The sequence below is a fragment of the Malaya genurostris genome, chromosome 3, assembly GCF_030247185.1.
Source record: "Malaya genurostris strain Urasoe2022 chromosome 3, Malgen_1.1, whole genome shotgun sequence".
NCBI lineage: Eukaryota > Metazoa > Arthropoda > Insecta > Diptera > Culicidae > Malaya > Malaya genurostris.
Window position 1 is genome coordinate 278,723,174 of NC_080572.1, and position 25,055 is coordinate 278,748,228.

General features: G+C 38.0%; 1 protein-coding gene across 2 annotated transcripts in view; it reads right to left on the minus strand.

Moving 5' to 3' along the window:
• Positions 1–25,055, minus strand: part of LOC131438503 (phosphatidylinositol 4-kinase beta) — a 251,023-nt gene that overhangs the window by 58,033 nt on the left and 167,935 nt on the right. The window contains exon 1 of one of the 2 annotated variants that reach the window (XM_058608583.1): positions 3,003–3,835. The exons of the other annotated variant lie outside the window; for it this stretch is intronic. Within the exon in view, the coding sequence (XP_058464566.1) occupies positions 3,003–3,070 (68 nt within the window). The 5' untranslated portion in view covers positions 3,071–3,835. Of the gene's footprint in view, positions 1–3,002; positions 3,836–25,055 lie in introns of those variants that run through there. 2 annotated transcript variants of the gene reach the window in all.

Sequence of the window (25,055 nt, forward strand, 5' to 3'; positions counted from 1 at the left end):
GTAGAAAACCCGGTTCTTCCAAGCCGAAACTGGACCAGCAGGTGGTATCTCTTATCATGAAGCACAAATCAATGTCAATACGTGATTTGGCCAAAAAAGCAGGAACGAGTGTCGGAGTGATCCAACGTATCAAGAGGTGAAATCACCTGAAGACCTACAAGAAGCAGAAAATCTCGAAACAAAGTGTAGAACAGAAGAAGCGAGAAGCAACAAGGACCCGGAAATTGTATTCGCGTCTTTTGCAGTGTCCGGATGCATGCGTTTTGATGGACGGGGACGGTGAGACTTATGTAAAGGAGGACAAAAACCCAGATCCGCAATACTTTACTGTCGTCGTTGGTGAGGATGTGAGCGAAGTATAAAGGTCGATTCAAGTCGAGAAAGTCGGTCGAAAGGTACTGGTATGGCAAGCAATATGTTCCTGTGATTTTAAGTCAACCATTTTTTACACTATCGGAACTATAAATGCAAAAATCTATTGATCTGAGTGTCTCCAGAAGAGATTGCTGTCTTTATCTAAGAAGCATAGTACACCTCCACTGTTTTGGCCGGATTTAGCGTCGGCTCACTATGCCAAAACCACTCTCAATTGGCTTGCGAAAAAGGGTATACATTTCGTTGAGACAAATATCAATCCACCAAATTGCACTCAAATTCGACCCATCGAACGTTATTGGGCAATCGTGAAGAGGGTCATCAAAAAGACTGGTAAGGCAGCTGGGAACATGCAGGAGTTTAAAAAATTTGGGCTCAAGGGTCAAAAAAAGCGATGCAACACTTGTCCGGAATTTGATGAAGAGCGTTCGATCAAAAGTTCGAAAATTTGTGAAGGAATAACTTAAATTTCATCCGGTTTTCATTATGCTCAAGTTTAACATCGTACAATAAAGGATCAATTTTTAGGTTGAATAAAATATCGTTTGTTATCATAATTTGAAAGAAAAAATTGTGAATAGCATATTTTCGATACACTCCTTATTAAGTTATGAATCAAGTTCGAAGATCAAATGCCTGTTACTTCTGTTATACGAGGTCTGTTCAAAAAGTTCCCGGAATTTTTTAATTGCTCGCGTCTGGAGAGTCCGGTGGTCAAAAAATTTTTTTTATTGTGTTGGTACATATATCCCTAATGTATGGTGAAATTTTCAGCTGTTTACATTCTGTCTTGTAGCGGCTGGTGTAGACGTGTTTTTTTTTTGAGCTCGGCGATTTTTGTTTTGAAGAGTCAAAGAATTTGTATTAAATTTTGCGTGAAAAATGAAATAAAGTGTAACCAAGTGTGCGAAATGTTACAGAGAGCCTACGGTGAGTCTGCTATGAAAAAAACAAGTGTTTACGAGTGGTATAAGCGTTTCCAAGATGGCCGCGAAGACGTTGAAGACGACGAACGCTCCGGTCGACCCAGCACGTCAATAATCGATGAAAATGTGGGAAAAGTGGAAAAAATGATTATGGATCATCGCCGAATCACTATTAGAGAAGTTGCTGATGAAGTTGGCATATCAGTTGGCTCATGCCATCATATTTTTTCAAATGTTTTGGGCATGAAACGAGTGGCAGCAAAATTCGTTCCAAAACTGCTGAATTTTAATCAAATTTTTTGGCTAAAAACAAGACTTTAATCATGCCCCAACCTCCTTATTCACCAGATATCACTCCGTGTGATTTTTTCCTGTTCCCAAAGTTGAAAAGACCCATGAAAGGACAGCGTTTTTCATCGATTGAAGAGATAAAGGCAGAATCGCTGAAAGTGCTACAGAGCATTACAAAAAGTGACTATCAGGGGTGTTTCGAAGACTGGAAAAAACGCTGGCATAAGCGTATTATATCTAGGGGGGATTACTTTGAAGGGGACCATATAGATGTAGACGAATAAATAAATATTTTTTTAGAAAAATAAGAATTCCGGGTACTTTTTGAACAGACATCGTATGTGAAGTAACTGACAATTCCCAAAAATGTTTGTCAATGCAACAAAATTTCTCGGAGATAAAAGCATCGATTTCGAAAGACTTAGAATCGTTCGAAAGCTGCCATTAGGTGATTTGATAAGCTCACAATACTAATGGTCGAGGAAGAAATCTTACAAATGTTTGAATGAGTCTACTTAAATGGCAAGAGAAAGGCATTATCACATTTTGGGAAAAAAATTTAATGAATGAAATCCAATGAATTATGCCAAGTAGAACTTTCCGAAACTCTTGAGAACCAATGTTTTATTTTCGAAATTCTATTCTGATATAAGTATGATTTTCGCTGACATAAAATTTAGGCAAAATTAATCTTGATGCTTCTTATCATTTTAGACCGAAACCTTTGGAACCACTCAGCGATGCAATACAATTAGATAGAATAAATTTACCAGTTTGGGAATTACCCGTAATATTTACAATCAAGTTGATAAGTATAAATTGTAAACACATACTGGCGAACTTCGGGATTTTTCCAAATTTTAACTGTATTTCAGTTTTTTTTATCATCAAACGACTACTGTTTTATCAATATACCTAACCTGAATCGATATCACGTTCACTCCGGTGGGGGTTCAAATGGTACGATGGAACTGATTACAACACCACAGCTTATCTAAAGAAGTTATAGGTTGTATAAATGAAAATAACTCTTTTCGATCATCTTCGGTCACACTGTGCGTCACCGGAGGAAATAGATTACGGGGTACGGAGCACGAGACGTGCTCCGCAACATTTTCACTAATCGACTGTGCTGAATCGATTATTTGTCTAGCATTTTCAAGGACTACAAGTAAGGGATGGACTAAGACAGGCCGATTTTTTTTGCCGAATGACAAGTAAAATGTGCGATAACAGAACGTCACCAAAAACGGAAACCTAACTCGTCATGTTCGACTCAGTAGAACTAAAATCGATTTCGCAGAAGAATTTACGCTTGACATACTTTTTTGTTTTTCGCTATCGTGTTCAAAACGATTCCATTTCCCATGATCTAACGTTTACTGTTGCATTTTGCTTCTATTTACTCACATGATTTTCTCTTTCTGCGCAAAAAACCGCTGCTCTACTATAAATTGGTTTGCTTCTTCTTCGGCCATGGCTGTTGTTGTTGTTGGCAAGGTTTTTCACTCTACATCACTTCGCCGGGGAGTTTTTGTTGCACTCCGTAAGCTTCCATAACTTCGATCATGATCTGATTACTTTGTGTTGTAGGAAATGTTGCCCCTTCTTACAAAAGCCGGGGCCAAGTTCTTCACGGTCTCTAAATCACTTCGACCGAACTACCGAAATAAAAACAACACCGATGGCCAGCGATTGCTATTTTCTCAAAGGCAGAGGAACTACCGGCGAATGTGTACGTTTTCGAAATCTACCGCGGCAGTACCAGGCGGTGTCGGATATCTACAGCCTACTGCGCCGCCGAGTATGTTGTACGAAATCGACCTGTTCGCTGTTCAGCACTTGTTCGAAAAGAAAAAATTTTTTTTTTTTCAAAACACGTATAAACATAAAATCAAAACAATGCGGCAGACCGAGACGGTCCGAGAAACCGTCCGGTGTGTGTGCGTGTGTGGGCCCGCAAACGGTTTCACTTGTTTTGAATTGATTCACCTCTTAGGAAGCGATTTGAAACTGTATCATCTTTTATTTTGGAAGCCTGTTGCTGGCTGTTCGTCACTGAAAGTGACGTGTGGGCGTTGTTCGTTTTTTTTCTTTTCTGGCAAATTAAGCAGAAAAAGTGACACGTTATCGCGACTGGTTAGTAACGATTGCGTGGCAGGCCGATCGAACGAACCGTGAACGAAATCAACTGGCGAAACGAAAATAGCCAACGAACGAATTCAATGACAGCCAATAGTTCACTGACAGGCACCAGCGACCACCAACCACTCAGTACTACTGGCGCTGTGTTGAGATAAGCTTCAACACTTACGATGCGCGATGGTTCGGGTGTTGGTGTGAGTGTTTGTAAATGGCAATAGTCTTACGATTCTGTGATGGTAGTGAATTTTCGCGATATTCGAAAGCGTTCGTTTTTTTTTTGAAGGTGCGGGTGTTGTGTGTTCGTGTGCTAGGGATGCTTCAGAATGCACCGAAAAATTAAATCATGTGTTTTTCCCACGAGAATATGCCAAATTTTTTGCACAACTAACCGCAGACTCAAAATAAATTTGTTAGACGCTAATATTGTGACAAAGCTGGGCTGATTTCATGCATCTCGAATCGAGTTTCTGGAAACGATTATTTATGAGGGCGATACGACTGAATTGTGACAATAAGTATCGCTTTCGACTTCTTGATTTTGATCCTAAGAATAAAAATAAACAAACCCATTGCAATCACGAAAAAAATGAAACTCAGAATTATTGTTTGAATATTTTCGATTACAATAATTCGGTTCGAGTACTGAAAAGAAGGAAAATTTTTGTAGTATGAAATTTTGTTTGGAATAATATGACCACATTTCTGTAATTTGAATTAATTGCGAAACCGATGCGATTCAATCCATTTGAAGATTTTTTTTAAGCGCGAGCTTGAAAACAATTTATGGATAAACTTTTGAAATCCAGTTCGTGCTCGCATCTCATCCGACACAATCGAAAACAGTTTACAGTCGAGACGACAAAAACAAAGACAATACAGTGTAGTGAAAGATAGAGTGATATAACGAAGCCTGAAATTTGGCCTACAAGGCCAAATTCAATTTGTATTGATTTCAAGCGCTGCAAAGTTAAACCAGTAGCAACCGAAATTTAAATCTTACTCAAAGTACGAATGCATCTAGGCGTCAATAATGTAACTAAAACTCAATTAAACAAGGTGTCTAACTGTGTGTACATTATGTTCAAACGTGAAAGAGATGCAATTGCATTCGCTTCGGTTAACAACGAGGTGCACAGTGTTGATCATGACAATGTTAAATATAAAATCCCTGTGTACATGGTGGACAATACCATAGAAGTATGCGTGCATGACCTTCCCCCGCAGACCAGCGATCGGTACGTTCGGGAAAGCATGTAGCAGTACGGTAAAGTTCTTTCCATCGAAAGGGAAGTATGGCGGATTTTTTCCCCGGTATCCGGAATGGCGTGCGAGTGGTACGTATGAAACTACTGAGAGGCAATTCCATCTTACATCGTTTGTGGTCAAGGTGGGATACATCCGTGTAAAACACTGATTACCTATGAAAATCAGCTGATTACATGTCAGTTTTGTGAACTACCTGTACAAACCCTGCTCTGAAACTACGCAAAAGAACATCTTCAAAAAAAGACAAAGTCAACCGTTCAACAACGGAAACTAGTGCTACGCAGTGCTTCCATTTAACCATCAAACCAACCAGCAACTGCAACCAATGTACAACAAGGCGCATCTACAGCAACTAGCAACGAGCTCAAGACTGCGAATAACAAGGAAAACGAAAAGAAGACGGTAATCAACTACAATACAACCGATGAGGCAATGGATGACGAGACGAGCCACGAACAAAGTGCCCCTCAATCCTCGCAGGAGGGAAATGGAAGCTCCTCACCCCCTAGATAAAGGGTGACAACGAGATCCAACACAAAACATATTTTATTTAAAAAATCAACCACGTAAAGCTTGTACGCAAATAAGCCTGAATAAAAATATCTTTTTAAATATCAGATGTTACAATTCCAAAAAAAGCAGCTGAAGTGCATGGAATGCTCTCAGAAACTTACGATGATGCTGCTCTGAGTCGTGTCGGGAGTGGTTTCAACGTTTTAAAAATGGTGATTTCGTCGCAAAAGTGGTCAAAAAGTACCTGGAAACGTTGAAATGGGAAATCTTGCCCCACACGCCGTATTCCCCAGATTTCGCCCCTTCTGATTTCCACCTATTCCATTCGATGGCACACGGCCTGGCAGATCAACATTTTCAATCCTTCGAAGAGTTGGAAAAATGTATAGTGTCAAAAAAGGACTCCTTTTTTCGAGCCGGGATCCAAAAATTTCCGGAAAGATGGGAGAAAGTTGTCGCTAGCGACGGACAATACTTTGAATAATACATCTGTAAGCACTTTTTCGCAATAAAGCTTTAATTTTTGAAGAAAAAAAACGGCGGAAGCAGAGTTGTACACAATTCGCACCTGTTGGTCATCCAGACAAACAATTCCATTCCTTTTGCATACTGTGCTCTTTGTTATAAAAATGTGTTGTAACCTTTCCATCACTCATTGTGGTACGTCCACAGACTAGACATAAGGCTATGTCCATCTCGAATCCGGAATAATAAAACCATCTGTATCTCGGTAACGAATTGACGTACAGATAAGGTTGATATATAAAAACAAAAGTATTTCACTGTAATTTAAGGAAAAAATATCAATACAAATCATTTCTCTTCTTTTCTAATGAAAATTCACACTTCCTTGATATCTCCCATCAAACGCTGTACACTTCAGGAGTCAACATTTGTTCCACATTTTGGTCATCTGAGTCGCGTCCCGAGCCGTTTTTCCACCTTTCTTAAGCTTCTTTTTCATTATTGTTCAAAATCTCTCGATGGGCCGGAACTGCGTGCAGTTGGGTGGACTTATGTTTTTATCGATGAAATATACGTTATTATCGCGTAACCACTGGATGACTTCCCGACTGTAGTGGCAACCCACCAAATCCTCCCAAAACTTCACGTTACAACCTTTATGGGCTTTAATGAAAGCTAGTACGCGATTTTTGAGGTATTCTTCCTTGTACAGCTTCGAGTCCATCGTATTATTCGTCATGAAAACATTGGTGTTTGCTCCGCAGCTGCATATTCCTTGCCAAACCATCAGTTTTTTTTTGACAAATTCTTCCATTAAAGCAAATTTAAACTTCGCAAGAACTTTGTGCCTTCACCGTGATTTTTTTTTGTCAGAAAGCTGTCCGAAATCCATTTTGATGTAGGTCTCATCGTCGATGAGCAAGCATCCTTGGTACTTCGTCAAAACCTGCATGGTACAATTTCCGAGCTCGAATTTTGGCGACGAAAAGCACCGTTCTGTTCGGTTGCTTGCTGGCTCGATAAGAACCATATTCTGCTCGCAAACGAATTTTTCGAACGGCACTGCGAGCAGTAGCGTATTTTCGTGCTATTTCATTATTTGATGATCTAAGGTTTTCTCCGACGGTTCTCAACACCTTCTGGTTCAGTTTGCTGTAAAATGCATAAAATCTACGCTCTTTCACTCCCTGAAACATTTGAGCACATCATACACGGTTGATTTGGCGATTTCTATTGCGGACCACGTGGGATTATCAAAGTGGGTGTACAGAATTTTTCTTCTCCTCTCGGCTTCCATCTGGAATAACTTTTGACTCACTGCTTGAAACTCCGTGAAATTTATACCACAGAAAGTGGGTGCATTGGTAAACAAACCGCTGTAAAAGAATTCTTGCAGCGGTCACTTTCCGTGCCGCTGCGACACAATAAGATTCCTAATTCTAACTGGATAGAACTTTGATTCTCGATGAAGCGTCTAGAAAACGTTTTTGTACACAAAAATCCTATTCCAACGTGAATTTCACAACTGTCGCGGACACCGTTCACTGTACGCACAGACAGGCAAATGATTACTGAATTAAAATAATGCCTGATATAGCTGTATGAGTAGTACATTGACCGATATGCACAAGGTTACTTAATTTTACTATTCCATGAATTATTACACATGAATTCAACACAGTAGCGTTGTCGTTCTAGCATATAAGTTCATGATAAGTAAGGATCTTTTGGCAAAGCAATAAATCGTCAATAAAAACTATGTACCACAAGTAAACACAAGCTCACCAGTGAACTGTTTATTTATCATTGAAAAAATGGTACACGTACACACCCCTATCCAGTAACAATCAACGTGGTTTCAATGGTGTGCTTTGGTAAATATTTGTGTAGGTGAGTTTGCATCAGCGGCAGTTTGATAAAGCTGCAAATACTCTGTGCAGTGATAACACAATCGTGCTTCGTGACATCGAACCCATTCCTCGGGACAGCTGCACCGGAATTCACCTTGCCGAAAAGCACACTGCCCGATGTGGGCAGGCAGATGCGACCGCTAAGCGATAAGCGAATATGCGCCGGTGGAATTTTATTCGAGTGTGAAATGATTTTTTCGATAGATTTTTTTTTTTAAATTCATTGTTTAATTATAAGGTCAGTTGATATTATGCTGTAGTAGTAGTTGTATAAATATTCCTATAAAATCGGTTTGAGTAAACTAAGCAACATTCACAAACACCAAATGATTCTAATGACATGATTAATTCAGCCTTTTAAACCGAATTCCATACTCAATGCAAAAGCTCAAATTCCCAATTCGGAAATACGCTGCAATCGAAACGTGACCGATGCCGCGAAGATAAACCTAATCGGCATTGACGAAGCTCAGTTCCGTCATAAACCGTCAGTGGGTATTAAAACCACGTATAAACGAGACTCCGGAATTGAGCTTCATTCTCACGTTTTCCCGCTCATGTGGCATCAAAATGAGGAATACTGCACATAACTCGCAGATAGTCATTATCGTCTCCGCGGTGCTGCAATTGTACCTGTATGGCTCTCATCAACACCAACATCAACGTCGGATGGCCCTTTCAGTTTGAATTGCCTATGGTACGTGACGTGAAATATCTGGTCATAGATTGCCAATTGATATGAAATGAAAATAAAAATTCGTCGCGAAATGCATAATAATGAGAGAGGGAGTGAGAAAATTGAAGGTCGACGGGCGAACCGTCACAGGAATACTAATGGTGATTATTTAGAGCAATTGTAATATTCATTCAAGGTTTATTTTTCGGTCCTATAAAAACGAACAAAAGTTTTATTGTTTAAAATTCAAATTCAAAGTAATCCCAAAAATATTCAAAGCATGTCAAACATGAATTCCATTTCCTACCCGCCAGCCGTCACACTGCACACCGAAGCGTACACATATTCAAAGTTCCACCTGTGAACACCTAGGACAAGTAGACAATGTTTGGGTTCTTGCTTCCTTACTCGGTCGTCCTTACAAAAACCGCACTAGCAGCCAGAGCGGCGGCGCAATGACGTACGGAAGTTAATTAAATTAAAACAATCGATAATCCCCCCGTTTGCATTTGATGGTTAGCGTGTCATTTACCGATGAAGGCACCACCACCACCCATTTAGTGAGCATTTCACTTCATTGCTTTTAGCCGATGGTATCTGGGAACTAACCGAACTTGTCGCCACAGGCTCGCGGTCGACTTCTCCCATCGTCGATATGCTGTAACTTTGCTCGTCGTCACTGATTACAGCAACAAACGGTTATTACCACATGTGTGTGTCATAGCTGTCACAGCAAGATATTGACAACATACTGGAATGTTCCCCATTTGTGAGTGGCTCGTGCCGTGACAGCACGTGTCCCCGGATTTGTTATGAGGTTTGCTTGAAGCTCCGTAATTTTGCTAGCGCATGTTTGGAAATATAGCAAAAAATAATAACAGGTTATGCATTGGAATTATTCTACAACACTTCCTTAACTTTCAAGTAAACAAGATCAAAATATTAGCTGTATAAGTTTTTTTCTACCTTTTTTTATGTTTGAAGTATGTTATTGAGACTACCGGCCGTTGCTAGTGACTACTAATCGTCATCTTTTTGGCATCATACGGATTCTGTGGAGGAAAAAATGCTGATTTTTCGAATATCTTCCTGCTCGTTACATAGACCGTGTGCCATCAATCGGAACAAGTTATAGTTAGATGGTGTAAAGTTCGAAGAGTATAGTGGGTAGGGTCAGATCTCAAGTTTCAGCGCCTCCAATGATTTTTTATATTATTATTGCGACCTAGGGTCGAGTGTTATCATGCTAGAAAATGACTTTATCGTGTTTTTACTATTACTATTTATTATTCAAAAACTAGACCGATTTTCGAAAAACTAAGAACACTTAAGTTTTTGCAATTAAATTTATCACAACTAAGTATTCTTAGAATTTTGAAATTTTTCTTTGCCGAGCCGTAATTGGTTTTTGAAATGAATAAACGGCTATTGTTCCGTTCCATGGGGATGGTTATAGTGTCTTTTGCAAAATTTCACAAAGAAAATTAAACTCAAAATTATAAAATTTTGCCAAGCTAACCGAGATTTGAAGAATTTTACATAAACTTTTCAGCATTTTCTATATTGCTTGCGCGCTCTACTTTTTCGTATTGTGATGCTGTGAGAAATGCACGGTGGGTTCGGTGGCATTATATCGACAGCAAAAATCACGCGAATTCATGCAACATTGCAGTCACACAACGACAACTAAGCTCAATTGGATTGGAATATATTGACAGCTAATGTACAGTTATTTCTGATTTCAACAATGTTTTAGATGATAATGTTACTCGAGCGCGCTGTATTATGCGTGTCAAGTAAATACTTTTACTTGAAGTTCATCTCATTGGCAGAAAGGGTCTGGTGATCTTCTCACAAAAATATCGAAAATACTTGAATTTTTTCTTGTTTTCAATCATTCTGTAGAAGGAGCATCTATGCTTGCTACTAAACTCAGGTTACTATAACTAAAACAGTAATAACAATAAAGACTGAACTAGGATTGTGTATTCAAAGTGTGAAATAGAAAAAAAATCATTTTACCACCCAACAAAACTTGTGGTAAGCCCACTGCGCTCCATCCCTGAAAATATTCCTGGTTTCTATGTGTCGGTTTTGCTTGTTATGCTTTGTGCGACGATTCGTCCGATTCCAGCAGTTGAAATTTTGCGTGTATTTTTGGGACTACATTTCACCTTAAGGGGCGGGTAGGGTCTAACATTTTCGGAAAATCATTTATTATTTCCTTGTATTTGCTTATGGTAAAATATGTCAAGAATGTTTTGTCAAAATTTCAAGCTTATCGAAAAAAACTATATATCATATATCGATTAGCTCGTCGCACAGGCCCCAAGGTTCTGCTTAAATTGAGTTGAAAATTTGACAAAACATTTTCGAAATGTTTCATTGTAACAAAATACAAAGACGTAACATAATTTTTTTAAAGTGTTAGACTCAATAGAAAAATAAATACACTGAAGTCCTTTTTTTCTGCGGTTTTCTAAGCGACTTTTTTACATTTTTATAAGACATTTGACATTGAAAAATATTTTCGATTTCGGAAATCTTAAACTTTTTCCAAGTCCGAGAGTCGATTTTTTTTCAAAACTTTTTTTTTCTGAGATTACACCAGATCTGGACATTTCATGCATTTCTAAGACATGAAAAAAATTTCTTTAGTTTTGCGGATTTTTTTACGTGAATCTTTGAAATTATGCGATTTTTTACGCGGATTTCCGAAGTTACGCGGTTTTTTTTTCGAACGTTGTTATATAATAAGAGTTGAATGCGTTTTTCTCAAAAGCCCGTTTCAAAAGTCCGTGTCCATCGTCATTCAAAAACTACTTCTCCAATTATTTTCAAATTTTGCTTACACTTACGTCTAAAATACTCACGTATAAAATACCCTATCCCAACGTTTTCCATTTTTGTTACTGTGTGTGTGTGGGTGTGTAATGTCACATACATAACTGAATAGCGTAAATACGCATAAAACTTCACACTTTTTAACTTCCAAAATTGTTCTCATAAGTTGTTACATTGTGTGAATTGTGCAAGGTTTCATTTCCTTACTTAAAGAAATGTAACGGTTTCAGAAATAGTGATAAGTAGCTCTAAATTGGAACTCACTTCAAATTTTTTGAAGGTTTGTGAGGCCGGTTTTCACAAACTTATTTCATATATGTGCGTTCCATTTCCTCGGAAATTACTTTACCTATTTTTCACAAACTAAAATTCAAATGAAAAGTTTTAAAGTTCTTCAAAATTTTTGGGATTTCATCCGGATCCGACTTCCAGTTTTGGAACTAAAGCGTGATAAATGGAAAACATTCAATTTCATGAGTATTTTTTCACAAATGGTGGCAAAAACAGGTACAAATCCAAGTAAATTGACAGATAAATTCGTCTAATATACAGAACTTGATAGTTTGTGGGTATATAAACTCAATTCGGTACTACTGGTCCCCCATTTCCTGTTCCGGAAGCACCCATAGTAGTGAAGAAAAACTCCAGAAATAGAACTTACTTCGATTTCTTAGCGATGTTTGAACAGATTTTCACACATCTTGATTTAAATTAAAGAGCACATTGTCTCAAAAGTTACTGTGAAATTGAGTGTCAAAGCTTTCAAACCGCCATATAGAATGACGATACAAAACCGGTACGCTGCTTCCTTGCTCGCATGAAGATCTATTCCTTGCAATTGTTATTCGCAAAAAAAACAAACTCCCGAATGACTTGAGGCGAATGAGAAACGAATATTCATGCAGTGATAATCCTCGAAGTTCAATTCGCGATGATCGTTCGTGCTGGCTTTGAAATAAGCAAATCAAGACGTTTTCCTCTGTATTAGTACCATAGTCTTATGTGTATGTGATGAACCGTATCCCAGCACTCTTTCATTGCTGCTACCTCACGAAATATGATGAATTTATTAGATGAAGAATGCTTCGCGTAAAAATGGAATCCAACGATCATCGCAGTGACGCTATTCGAACCAATTCGAGAAGTAAAGTCAATGAACGAATAACAAACGAATGTATAAAACGAACATGCACGATGTATACCAGCAGCGAAGAATGTATTAGCGGATTCGGGTTCTCTACGATTATTGCTTATTCATTTTCACCCTTCTCTGTTTTGTGAAGTGAATAGTTCAACGTTGTTCGAGACTGACGTGAGTAATATAAGATTATTCACACTGAAGATGGATGAATGAATAAGTTACACGAAGAATATGTGCAACGTTGCCTATATACAAATCCTGAATTTCATCCGGATCCGGAACTACCGTTTAAAATTTTATACCCCCACCTAAAGCGACAAAATGAAATAGAAAAACCTTTTTTAATCCACCTAGTGGTGTAATGATGCCTTTCTCATATTACTTATGTTCTGACAAGTTTGTATTCTGACAACATTTTTTTTTCAAACTAGAATAAAATCGAAAACTTTCTTCGGTATTACCTACCATCACCTTTTCGATTTGTAAACAGCTATGTCAAGTTAATATAGATGTAAATGCGGCAACCCTGCACGCTATACAAAATTGAACTAAGCACGCTGTGTGCTAGGCGGTGGCGTTTTCTTTTTCTTTACCAGCACGTACCGATTTTGCATAATTTTGTATGGCAGTTTGAAAGTTTTGATACTTATTGCCCTATAATTTCGGACCTGGATGAAATTGCACAGTGTCTTTTAAGGCACTGAAAGCTTTATTTTGAATCATGATTTGTGAAAATCGGTTTAACCGTTGCTGAGAAATCGAAGTGAGTTCCGGTTTTGGAGCTTTTCTTCATTATTACCGGTGCGTTTGGAAGCAGAAAACGGGCACTAGTAGTTCCAAAGTAGATTTATATATCCACCAATTGTTAAGGTCTGCCAACAAGATGAATTTACCAGTAAATTTTATAAAAATGTGCACCTCGTTTCGCCCTCGCTTGTGAAAAAATACCCTTGAAATTCCGGAACCGGAAATCGGATCTGGATCATCTTCTCGGGGAATTTTTAAACAATTTCAAGATCTTTTATTTGCATCTTAGTTTGTAAAATCGGTTAAGAAATTTTCGAGAAAATTGAATGCGCATTTTCTCATAGATTTGCACATATTGCCTTGTAATTCCGAAACCGGAAGTCGGATCGGGATAAAATTCAATAGCGATCTGTGGGGCCGTAAGACACACATTTGAATCTGAATTTGTGTAAATCGGTTCAACCATTTCTGAGAAAATCGAGTGGCATTATTTGTCACATACACACATACTTACAAACAGACATTTGCTCAGTTCGTCGAGCTGAGTCCATTCGGTCCTCCGGGTCTCGGTTCAAAAGTCGGTTTTCACAGTGATTGAATAACCTTACTACACAAGAAAGACAAAAAAACGAAAAACGACGTTCCACAGAGAACTCAAAAACAATTGTTCCAAAATCAACTTCTTCGAGGCTCTATAATGCATACCGTTTACCTCTGCGAAAATAACATGTCCAACTTTGATCAACCATATCTCAGGAACAACTTGATATTTTTATATTTAATTTTTACGTTGTAATGAACAATAATAATCACACACGAATTGAAGAGTAGGCAACCCATAGTTATTTTTAATCAACGTTCGAAATGCAGGAACGAAAAATCCCGTTTACAGAAGAAGATTCCTTCAATTTAATTTTTCCAATCGATCAATTAGTCAACCGCTCATAATAATTACAATGGCAGTGCTGATCGCTATAGTAATTAAGATCCATGCTTCTTGGTATGTACCATTTTCCAAAGCCAGACATAGTTTCCAGGTCGACTGGCAAACTCTCGTCTCGCTGTTCGATACGCAACCCAAGACAAACTTTAAACAGTATGTAATTTACCCATCTAATAATGTGGCATATTTCGCTCGAGTTGCTACAATTTGCGAAATTATTATGGCTGCAGTAGCTCACATTGAAGCTCTAGCTAGGACTAGACGGTCGGAGTAACTGTCAGACTGTGTTCTCTCTTATGTGCAGTTGGAAATTGATGGATTCGTGTTGCATACGAATTAGGGTAATAAGATCCGGAAACAATCTTTTACCTATTTATTAATATTAATAATTAAGCAATTACCATAGATAATGTAGTTTATCGGGCACTTCCTCTTTGCCTGCTTGTTTTCTCACCTTTTTTCTCATTGTGTTCATTTTCCAGTTTCACGCAGGTTTCACACATTTCAATCGTGTTTCGGTCAGGCAAATGCCACCATTCATCCGAAAATAGCAGGCTATGAATTAATTCTGGGAAGGAAAATATTTTCAAAAAAAAAAACGAGTCAACACTTCCGCACCTGGTACTATCCTTCTGATTATCTGTTCACACATGTTAGGAAACTTTTACCACCGATCCCCCGGTTACCGGAAGAGAATTCCCATCACGTACGATTTACCGTCCCTTGGCGTAGCTTCACCACATGTCGAGGTACAGTACTTGTTCGGTACTGGAATAAACTTTTGGCAGAAGACGCAAGCCCGAAGGAAGTCACCGACCTAATCACAGAATAACTTTTGTGATGTAGTGTACCCAACCAACTGAGGTGAGTCCAACTCGGTTGTGTGTCGTAGAGGTGAAGGTTCCGCTGGCCCTGGACTCGTTATGTATGGCTGCGGCGGCGGCGGCGATGCCTACTTATTCGGTCAAGCCTAAGCTCCGCTCCGAAGTTGAAGTTGAAGTTTGCCAGGCGAGTCGAACAACAATGGCCCGTAGCCCGTCTTTAGAATGGTCGTAATTGGATAACGCTGCGCTGCCTGTTGTTAGTCCGTCAAGACCGAAACGATGGCACGTCGCCATGGATGGGGAGGCTTTACTACGGTCGTTATGTAGAGTTATTAGAATATGCTTTTCGTTATGGGACGTGCTGTGAATAAATTTCACTGTTTAAAACGAATAATGGTACTTTGGTGTTCTTTTGCTTTGGTCGAGCTGCGGACTTTACAAACATTCAGTTTCATACGTGGGCTGAGAAAAATTCACCTAAGCCTCTGGGGACCAGTCTCAAAACATTTATCATATATCGATGTGAAAAAAATCATCATCATCAGAGAAAAAACAACTACTCGAAAAACACAATTCCCATCTTCCATCCCGTTCAAAGCTTTCTCACTTTCAAGTTGATAGGCATCTTCAGACACGCTACGGTTCAACACAATTTAGCAAGACATCCGGCCGCAATAGAGCATCCGGGGGGCTCTAAATGGTCATAAATCGAGCGAAAGTGAACCCGGGAACAAGTTTTCCTTAAATTTTCCCTTTCACGTCCCACCGGGTGACGGAAAATCTTGCCTGCAACTAACGTTTCCTTGCAATGCAACTTCGAAATGACCACTCCTGGTTTTATTTCTTTCGCTAGCAAGGAAGCATAAAATCAACGTGCAAATGCAAAAAAAAACTTGTTCCTTGATAGTGTTGCTTGCTTTCGTCCAGCCCATAATACCAGTTCGACACGCTACATCATCAGCTCTTGCACCTGTTCCCGCAAGAAGATCCAAGGTGTATTTTTAGTCGACGGCATGACGATTGGAAAATCCGGTTTTTTGTTTTTCTTTTCCTATGTCTTATTTCGCGTTTCTGCAACCGAGAAACAGAAGCTACGCATCCGCGCTGCTACTGGTATTTTTTCTGCAATCGCAAAGTGTGTCTAAAGTGTCACTTGCGGTTAGTTTACGCAATACCGACGTGAATGACACGTGTCGCATTTGGCTCGTGATTCCACCAACCCGTATCGGAATGGTTTTCCGGTTCAATCAAACACCGAGGACCGAAGTGAATACTTCCCTGTTTGTGGGCACCTTGACGACGTTACGGAAAAGGGTGGGACGAAGATCGATGATGGCTTTGACAGTGCACTGCTAGCGCAATGGAATGGCCGTCCGTAATTGCATAAACGATGAACCGTCGCGTTCGATGAAGATATCTCCGTCTCCGTTTTGGATTGAAATCGCATAATCCGTCCGGGGTGCACTTCTACCGGATTCCGGAGAGTAACGTGACGATGGAAAAAACGGTATCAAATTATCGACCTCTTTCATTCGAGGTTTCAACGCGATAGCAATTTCTTGCTTTGTCTGCTTCACAGCGATATTTTATGACAATGGAATATTGCTGGCTTACTTTTTGATCCATTGGTCGTCCAAAGTAAGAATTGTTACAAACTATTGAAAATATTGTAATTTAGGGAGTAAAAATCAATCCCAAGCTTTGTTCAAAGTGCACATAATCAGTTTTGCTAGTACATTAGCAGCTTATGGTGAACCGCATTCGCGAAACAACCCCTAAATTACCACAACCTGTACGTCGTGTTTCATCTGAGATACATGCATAGTGTTTTGCAAAATAGCATAAACAGCAATAGCATTGGAGTGTATCGAAAATAAGCTATCCACGTACATTTGTGTTGTACGCATGTATTTGCGATGTTTTTTATGCTCAGATCACAGCATGCTGTGCGTTTGGCTGTCAGCTTTCGTTTGTTTACTTGTTTGTGCGGTTGAAATTCTGCCTTTTTAAAAAGGTCGCGTATTGAAAAGGAAGTGAAAATTAAGGTTCTGAATACATAGCTAAGTGAGAAGGGTTTCACTTTGCGAAAAATGGCAAAGCGGTTTGGAATTCACCATGCCAGTGTTAAAACCATGATTAATAAGTTTGAGGAATACTATCCTTTGGATCAGCTGCCAGGAAGAGGCAGAAAACCCGGTTCTTCTAACCCGAAACTGGACCAGAAAGTGGTATCTCTAATCATGAAGAACAAATCAATGTCAATACGTGATTTGGCCAAAAAAGCAGCGATCCAGCGTATCAAGAGGCGAAATCACCTGAAGACCTACAAGAAGCAGAAAATATCGAAACAAAGCGTAAAACAGAAGAAGCGAGCAGCAACAAGGGCCCGGAAATTTTTGCAAGTCCGGATGCATGCGTTTTGAAGGACGATGAGACTTATGTACAGGATGACTCAAAAACCCTTCCAGGTCCACAATACTTTACCGTCATCGTTGGGAAAGATGTGAGCAATGCGGACAGGTCGATTCAAGTGAAGAAATTCGGTCGAAAGGTACTGGCATGGCAAGAAATATGTTCCTGTGGTTTGAAGTCAAACATTTTTTACACTACCGGAACTATAAATGCAGAAATCTATCGATCTGGGTGTTTCCAGAAGAGATTGCTGCCTTTATATAAGAAGCATAGTACATAGTAGTTTTGGCTGGATTTAGCGTCGGCCCACTATGCCAAAACCACTTTCAATTGGCTTGCAAAAAAGGGTATAAATTTCGTTGAGTAAAATATCAATCCACCAAATTGCCCTCAGCTTCGACCCATCGAACGTTACTGGGCAATCGTGAAGAGGGTCTTCAAGAAGACTGGTAAGGCAGCTGGGAACATGTAGGAGTTCAAAAAAATTTGAACTCAAGCATCCAAAAAATGCGATGCAATACTTGTCCGGGACTTTATGAAAAACATTCGATCAAAAGTTCGAAAATTCGTGAAGGAATAACTTAAATTTCATCCGGTTTTCATTATGCTCAAGTTCAATCTTTTTTAGTTTGAATAAAATATCGTTTTTTTAACATAATTATTCTCGATACACTCCTTATGTTCCCAAGTAACAACTTTTGTCACTATTTGTGATCAGTATGCAGCAACAATATTGACTGATTGTTACTTAGATCAAACCTTTTGCGTGACTCGAAAAGCGCAGTTTTGACTAGTGACATATTGGAGATTAGTTAAAATTTAGTTACAAATTAGTTGTCGTTTCGTCGCAACGAATCTAGAATAACTGATATTTATGCAACATGAAAATAACTTATATAGAGTAAATTTGTTACCATTTGTATGTAAATATTTGATAAATTAAAGAAACTTTCCCAACCATAAAACAAAATGGCATGTTATTTGAAATTACAAAATAATGCGATGCACAAATTTTACCACGAACTTCAAACTGTCGAGTGAAATCCAATTCCGGTTGAATGATTTTCAATGCCCCTTCAAAAAAACTTTGTTTATAGTAACATTAAAAACAATTCATGATATCAACCAACCTTCTGAACACTCGAAAATTATCCATGTAGGCTACAGTAATATTCGTTATGACTCTGACCCACATGTTGCACATCTTCAGTTTTTCTGTAGTGCATCGATGGAATGGATATTTAGTAATTTTTTATTTTTCAAAGAACCTATTTAAAAGAAAGTAATATTTGTGTTCCATTCACTCCCAGTGACACCTGTTGCCGCAATCAATCAATAATCATCTGAATCAATACTTAAATTGTATGTTACAATCTAGTTATATCTATGGTGCCGATACGACAATTCGCGGCAACGATACGCTTATGTGTTCATAATGGTTTCGCAGCGTTGAAAAAACTTATTTTCAACTTGTAATTAGAAGCATAGCTACGATAGAATATTTGTTAGAATTAAGTAGCAATAATTTGTAAATGATAATTATTTAAATATAGAAGATAGATGTCGTGATTGGAAGGATTTTCATGAATATGAAATCATGATTTTGGACTATGTGTAAACTATAACGGGTGGGTAAAATCAAAACTATAACTGACTCTCTTTCTTTCAGTCACATTGAAACATATTTTAGACAAAACTCCGTCGATTATTCGGGGAACGTTTGATCAATGGATCTATTTTTGTTTGGGTTAAACTCTAAATATAAGATGCGACCGAACTTAACGAGGACGTATGAAAATATAGTTTAGACTGCGAGGAGGATTTCCATTTGGTATTTTACTATTTTGGTTAGGGAGCAGATATCGATATTATTTCGAATCGCGTAAGGCGTTGTTGTTCGACTGATGGTGATCGAGTGATATCTTGTCATTTTTACGGCTATCTCAACCCCTTAACGCTCATGGGGAAATATTTTTTTCCTTCTATAAAATTCGTTATCGATTCTTCAATTATTATTAAATCGACGTGTTTTTTACTTAATGGTAAAAAAACAGATTTTCAAGGCGATAAATCTGTTTCTGAACGAATAAAAAAAAGAGCTGTCAATATTTATTGCACTAAAAAGTTTGTGGAAAATAGCGTATAGAAAATAGAACACATAATAAATGTGTTATGTACAACGTCCACTTGTGCTAAACAAGTACACGAAATCGTTTCGTAGAATACCATAACTAACAATTAAAGCAATTGAAACAACAAATCAAATTACGATATAATAAACACAACTCTTCGTTTATTTATTTCCAAGGATTAAAGAGAAAAATATTTCCCATGAAATTATAGGAAAATTATGCACCCTGCTATGTTTTTCTGGTGATATTCTCTTACTTTACATCCACAATAGTTAAAATATTGTGTTGTACTGACATATTTCAACCTGGACATCTTATGGTCGTGAAAGGATAAATAAAAAAACAAATCGCATTGAATTAAATGTATGAATTGTTAGCGAACCTCCCGACAGCCGGCTTACGGAAGGAATTTCATAATTTAGTAAGAAGCATATATTAACAAAACAAAACACGATAAAACTGCAAAGTATTCTCGGCAGTCGGCTACCCAGAACAATCAACACATGATAATATCATACGAAAATTTACTAACAATTAACCTCTTCCTGTGATGCATGTGGAAATGCAGAGGGTTCCTCGGTTTCTAGTAGCAACATGCATTGAACTAACAACCCTTTCTTCTCAAGTAGAAAACGAAGTCTCAATGCTGCCTAGATCCGTTATGACATGCAAAAACTATTAAAATGTTTTTGATCGACTCTAATCTAATCTCATTCTTCCGTCGCAAATCTAAACTAGCTAACTACAAGATAGTGAATTGTTTCCCTTTCAAACTGTGTGGAATAATTTAACTGAACAATGGAGGGAAAATTCCCAAAAAAAAATTGAACAGTCGTTATATTCGGCAGTCGTCTGCCCAGAGATTGCTTAGCGTTCGGACGTAGCCGGTGTCGGTATTGATCAGCATGCCGGAATCAATGCAGTTTACACAATGTGAAACTACGTGCTATTCCCAAGCAAGTTGTTTCAGAAAAACATTTTGCAAGCTTAATTAATTTTGATCAATAACGGAGTAGCAACACACGGGTGGTCTCTAATGCTAGTATTAGAAATACTAATGCAGTTTCGGAAAGTTTTCACGTTGTACGAATAGTCATTTTAAACCTAGTTTTGAAATTTCAAACACCCAAGTTCCTATAATACCGGAGTCGGAAATAGGATCCGAATAATATTTAACAGTCTCATATGGGATTCTGACACGTTTTATTTGAAGCCAAGCTTATGAAACTCGGTTTTGCCTTTTTTTGAGACATCGAAGTCAAGCTCCGTTTCAAAGTTTTAATCTCTATTTTCGATACTTATGGAATCGGTGTGGTATAAGTGAAGTGAGTTTATTTAATTTGATAAAAACTATTTGAACTGAAATTTTTACACTATTCACCCTCTAATTCCTAACTTTATATTTGAATCTAAGATGGTGAAAATCGTTTCAGCAATCTCCTAAAAGAGTGTGTGGCATTATTTTTCATATATCGCCCTGTAATTCCAGAACCGGAGGTACGATCCAGATGAAATTCTGGAACCCTGTATGAGACTATAAGACCTTTCAATTGAATCCAAGTTTGAGAAAATCGATTCAGTCATCTTTGAGAAAATTGAGTGATATTATTTGGCACACACACATTCAGACATTTTGCAATATCGACAGTGATTCGAATGGTATATAACAATCGGCCCGCCAGACTTGGGTTCAACAGTTCGCTTTCACAGTCAAAGAAAATGTCGCTGCTTCACTAACTTAGGAAAAGACGACGACTCCTAAGTAAGATTTTTTATTTTTATTGAGTGTTGATTTACTAATTTTTTCCAATTCCAAGAAAAATATCGCTGAAATTAATCCAATGCTTAAGATTGCGATAGGCGGGGATGTTTCTAACGAAAGAACGTGCCACGAGTGGTTTCAACGTTTCACGAATACTGGTTTTTACGTGGTAATAGAGAAAAGAAGACGTGAAATTCGTACCACTTGAAAACAAGGGGCGTCGAATGATCGTTTCTTTGCTTGTGATAAAATTTCGAATACACATCGTAGCTGGCGACAAAAAGACAAGAAGCAAAAAAAGAAAACTGTGAAATGTCTCCATATCGACAGAAAAAAAACGAAACATTTATGGTATTAAAGTAATGCTCTTGATTTGATGACTTATGTGCTACATGTGTTTTGTTATGCATGGTGAAATCAAGTGAAGCCATCGCAGGGAATCGATACTGAACCCAATTGATGCGTTTGAACCGTGTACTGGATACTGACACACGATAAAGTCATTCTCCAGCATAACCAAAGATCAAAATACTTGAAAACGCTGAAATGGGAGATCGTACAGCACCCTCTGTGCTCTATGAACGCTGTTCCGTCTGATTATTGCTTATGCCGATGGATCGATGTCAAAAGGTCTATCAAACGAGAACTTCTGTGGATATGATGAAGCTATGATTTGGATTGATGCCTAGATTATCCCGAAAAATGAGCAGTTACGGAATCGGTAAATCGGTGATTGGCAAAAATAGTAACAAGCAGCTGAATATGTTAAGGATAGTTAGTATTTTACCATTCTTTCCAATAAACCTCAAATTTAGAAGAGAACGGACATCTAAAGAGATTTTTAGATTTTTCCTATCAATCTCTGAGCAGACGGCTGCCGAGAGTGACGACTGTTTAAAATGTTTTTAGGGAATTTCGTTTTCAGTGACATTCTCCTTTTCTAGTAATTTGGTAAAGAATAAATTTGTTACTGATATCGACAGAGCTGTTTCTGTGCTTTGACAATCGGTGAGCAAGGTGTACATTTAACATATTGCTATTGTCCGTTAAACTTACAATGAAAAACACGCATTTGTTGCAACAAAAATCAACCGACAATCTGATTATTGTTGCAGTAAGACACGCTGCGGAAAATGTGGCCCGCGCAGGTTTATTCTTTATTTTAATGGTTAGTAATGCAATGGTTTTTTTAGTAACCAAAAAATTAGTCAAACATAATGTTGTACTCCAGTCGGAAAGTTTTCAGATACAACCACAATCCCTTTACAAATAATCTCGGAATCAAACTTCTTCAGATTACACGAAATATATATTGAATCTTATCGAACACTAAAATGAAACCAACTTTTCTACGTTCCGATATCGCGTTCGGATTATTCAGTATCAAAAATCCATCGACTGGTGCGATGCCACTAACCCCAGAATGTAGCAAAGTTTTAATTACCTAAGTGGCAGTTTTTCTCGACACTCCATTTGCCAAAACTGCCGTCTGCTATATCATTATCGTTTTTTTTAATATACAGTTACGGAACCTACCACACCCGAAACGACCGTGCGGTGGTGGAATGCCATTGCGTGAGTGAAGATTCTTTAGGGAAGCATGCGAAAAATACGAAGACAGAATGGAACATCATAACCCGCTTTCCGGTCGGAACTTGTTAAGACAAAGTATGCAGCAGCAGAAAATATATGCTCTAATTTCGAAGATAACGATAGAGCGCTTTTTGTCCGTAATTTCCGGTGGGAATCATTGATTAGGTGACTGAGGATGGAGAAAGATAATGTTGGTTGTTTTCACCTTTTCTGACTTCGACTTTTCGTAAAGTACTAAACCTAGAACTTGGGATAGCTACTAACCGGTTATGGCAAGATTTAATCTAGGAAAAAAGGGGGCCTCGATGTTCATTACTTAGGGAACCGGAATTCGAATTAAACGTATCTGACTAGGTTAGATTGGGTGCCATTATCATCAAATTAGGAGCACAATTCCGATGTTTTCGCTCGTTTAGTTTCAATGAGCTTAAAGAAAATCGATTTTGCACTTTGTTGAAATGATGCTTTGGATTCTTTTGAATTTCTCAAAAATGGAAAGAAGTGGCAATGTTTAAATGTACAAACTAGAACTAAAACCCCACCTAATTACAGATGTACCATTCTAGCAGAGTTAATATTTGATACGCGTTTTATCCGAAATATCTTTTGTAGATGATCGAAACAAAATTACAACAATTATTATCAATTCTATTATTATTAAACTTATTCCGTATCATCGATACAATAGAAGGATTTGGCGCTCTGTACGTCGTGTAAAAATGGCAATAATTCCATCAATAAACCGCTACAACGTTGCAACTGAGACAGCCATTTTGTTTTCAACTTCCATAAGCATAAGCCACTGAAGCCCCTTCTGAAGGTGTGTATACAAGTTCTCATAGAGCCAATCGTGTCTAAGAGAACAACATTTAATTATAAAAAATGCAGCATGTTGTTTCCTGTCATCCGAAATGACGCACCTGTGTTGTTTATTCCTTCATTGTAAGTATTATTCATTTCAACCTATTCACGATGGAAACTGTCTGTAAGACACATACAACTAAAACCGATTCATCATTGACTAAACTAAATCAATTGAAGCAAATGTACAACAAGGTTTCTTAAGAAACGCATGTTTTTAGTTTTTGTATTATCATGTGGGCAGTCGACTGCCGGGAGCGGATGGAAATGTTTTTCAAACAATAACTGTCATAGAATAAAAATATTTGTTTTAAGCAATGATGTGGATTTTGAGAACAGGACAAGAGGATTCGTGAATCAATCGAATGTTTTAATATCACACGCTGCGGAAAATGTGAATGTGCAACTAGTACACTAATTCATGAATTTTTTTTTTAAATTTCATCAGTTCATCGGCGGTTTGAGGGATATTCAGAGTTTCATGGGATTCTAGGACGATAATGATTTTCAGTTCAGTTTCGTTTTCGATAAAAAGACACTGAAGAAAAAAATTCAGTTTGGACAAGAGAAGGTTTTTTTAGAAAAACTTATTTTTCCTTGAAAGTGTCCATCTTGCAATGTATGAACGGTTGATAGAGAACATAATTACCTATCTTTTGACAAATTTTTATCAAAATCAAAAGTTTTTTTTTTGTAAATCTATTTAACATTATTAAAGTCATTTTTTTCAGTGTAGGAATCGATAAGTATTTTTTTCGGTATTTTTATTTAAACATTTGACTGACTTTGGGGGTGATTTTTTACTGGTACCTTTTGGCAACCCTGTTTTTGACCGATAACGCGTGAATCGTATTTTGTGTCATTGCCAAACTTGTTCAGTTTGGTCTATTAATTAATCATGAATCGTCATTTGGTCTATAATTTAATCATGAATGGGCACTGGCTAAGTTGGAAGACTTTTTTTATTGAAAAATTGTGCTCGGCGACGAAGCTCCTTTCTGGTTGAATAGATACGTTAACCTCCTAAAAAATAACTATATTTATAAGACTTTTGTGTAGGCTTTGTCATTGAATAAAATTGGTTGAAAAAATTGGGCTCTTGTCAAAAGACAGTCTAGATCAGTTTTGGAAAAACAAAGTAACAATTTGAGACGGATCAGGGTCATTTCGCCGAAAACCGTTTTGCCGAATACCATTTCGCCGAATGCCATTTTGCCGGACTCCGTTTC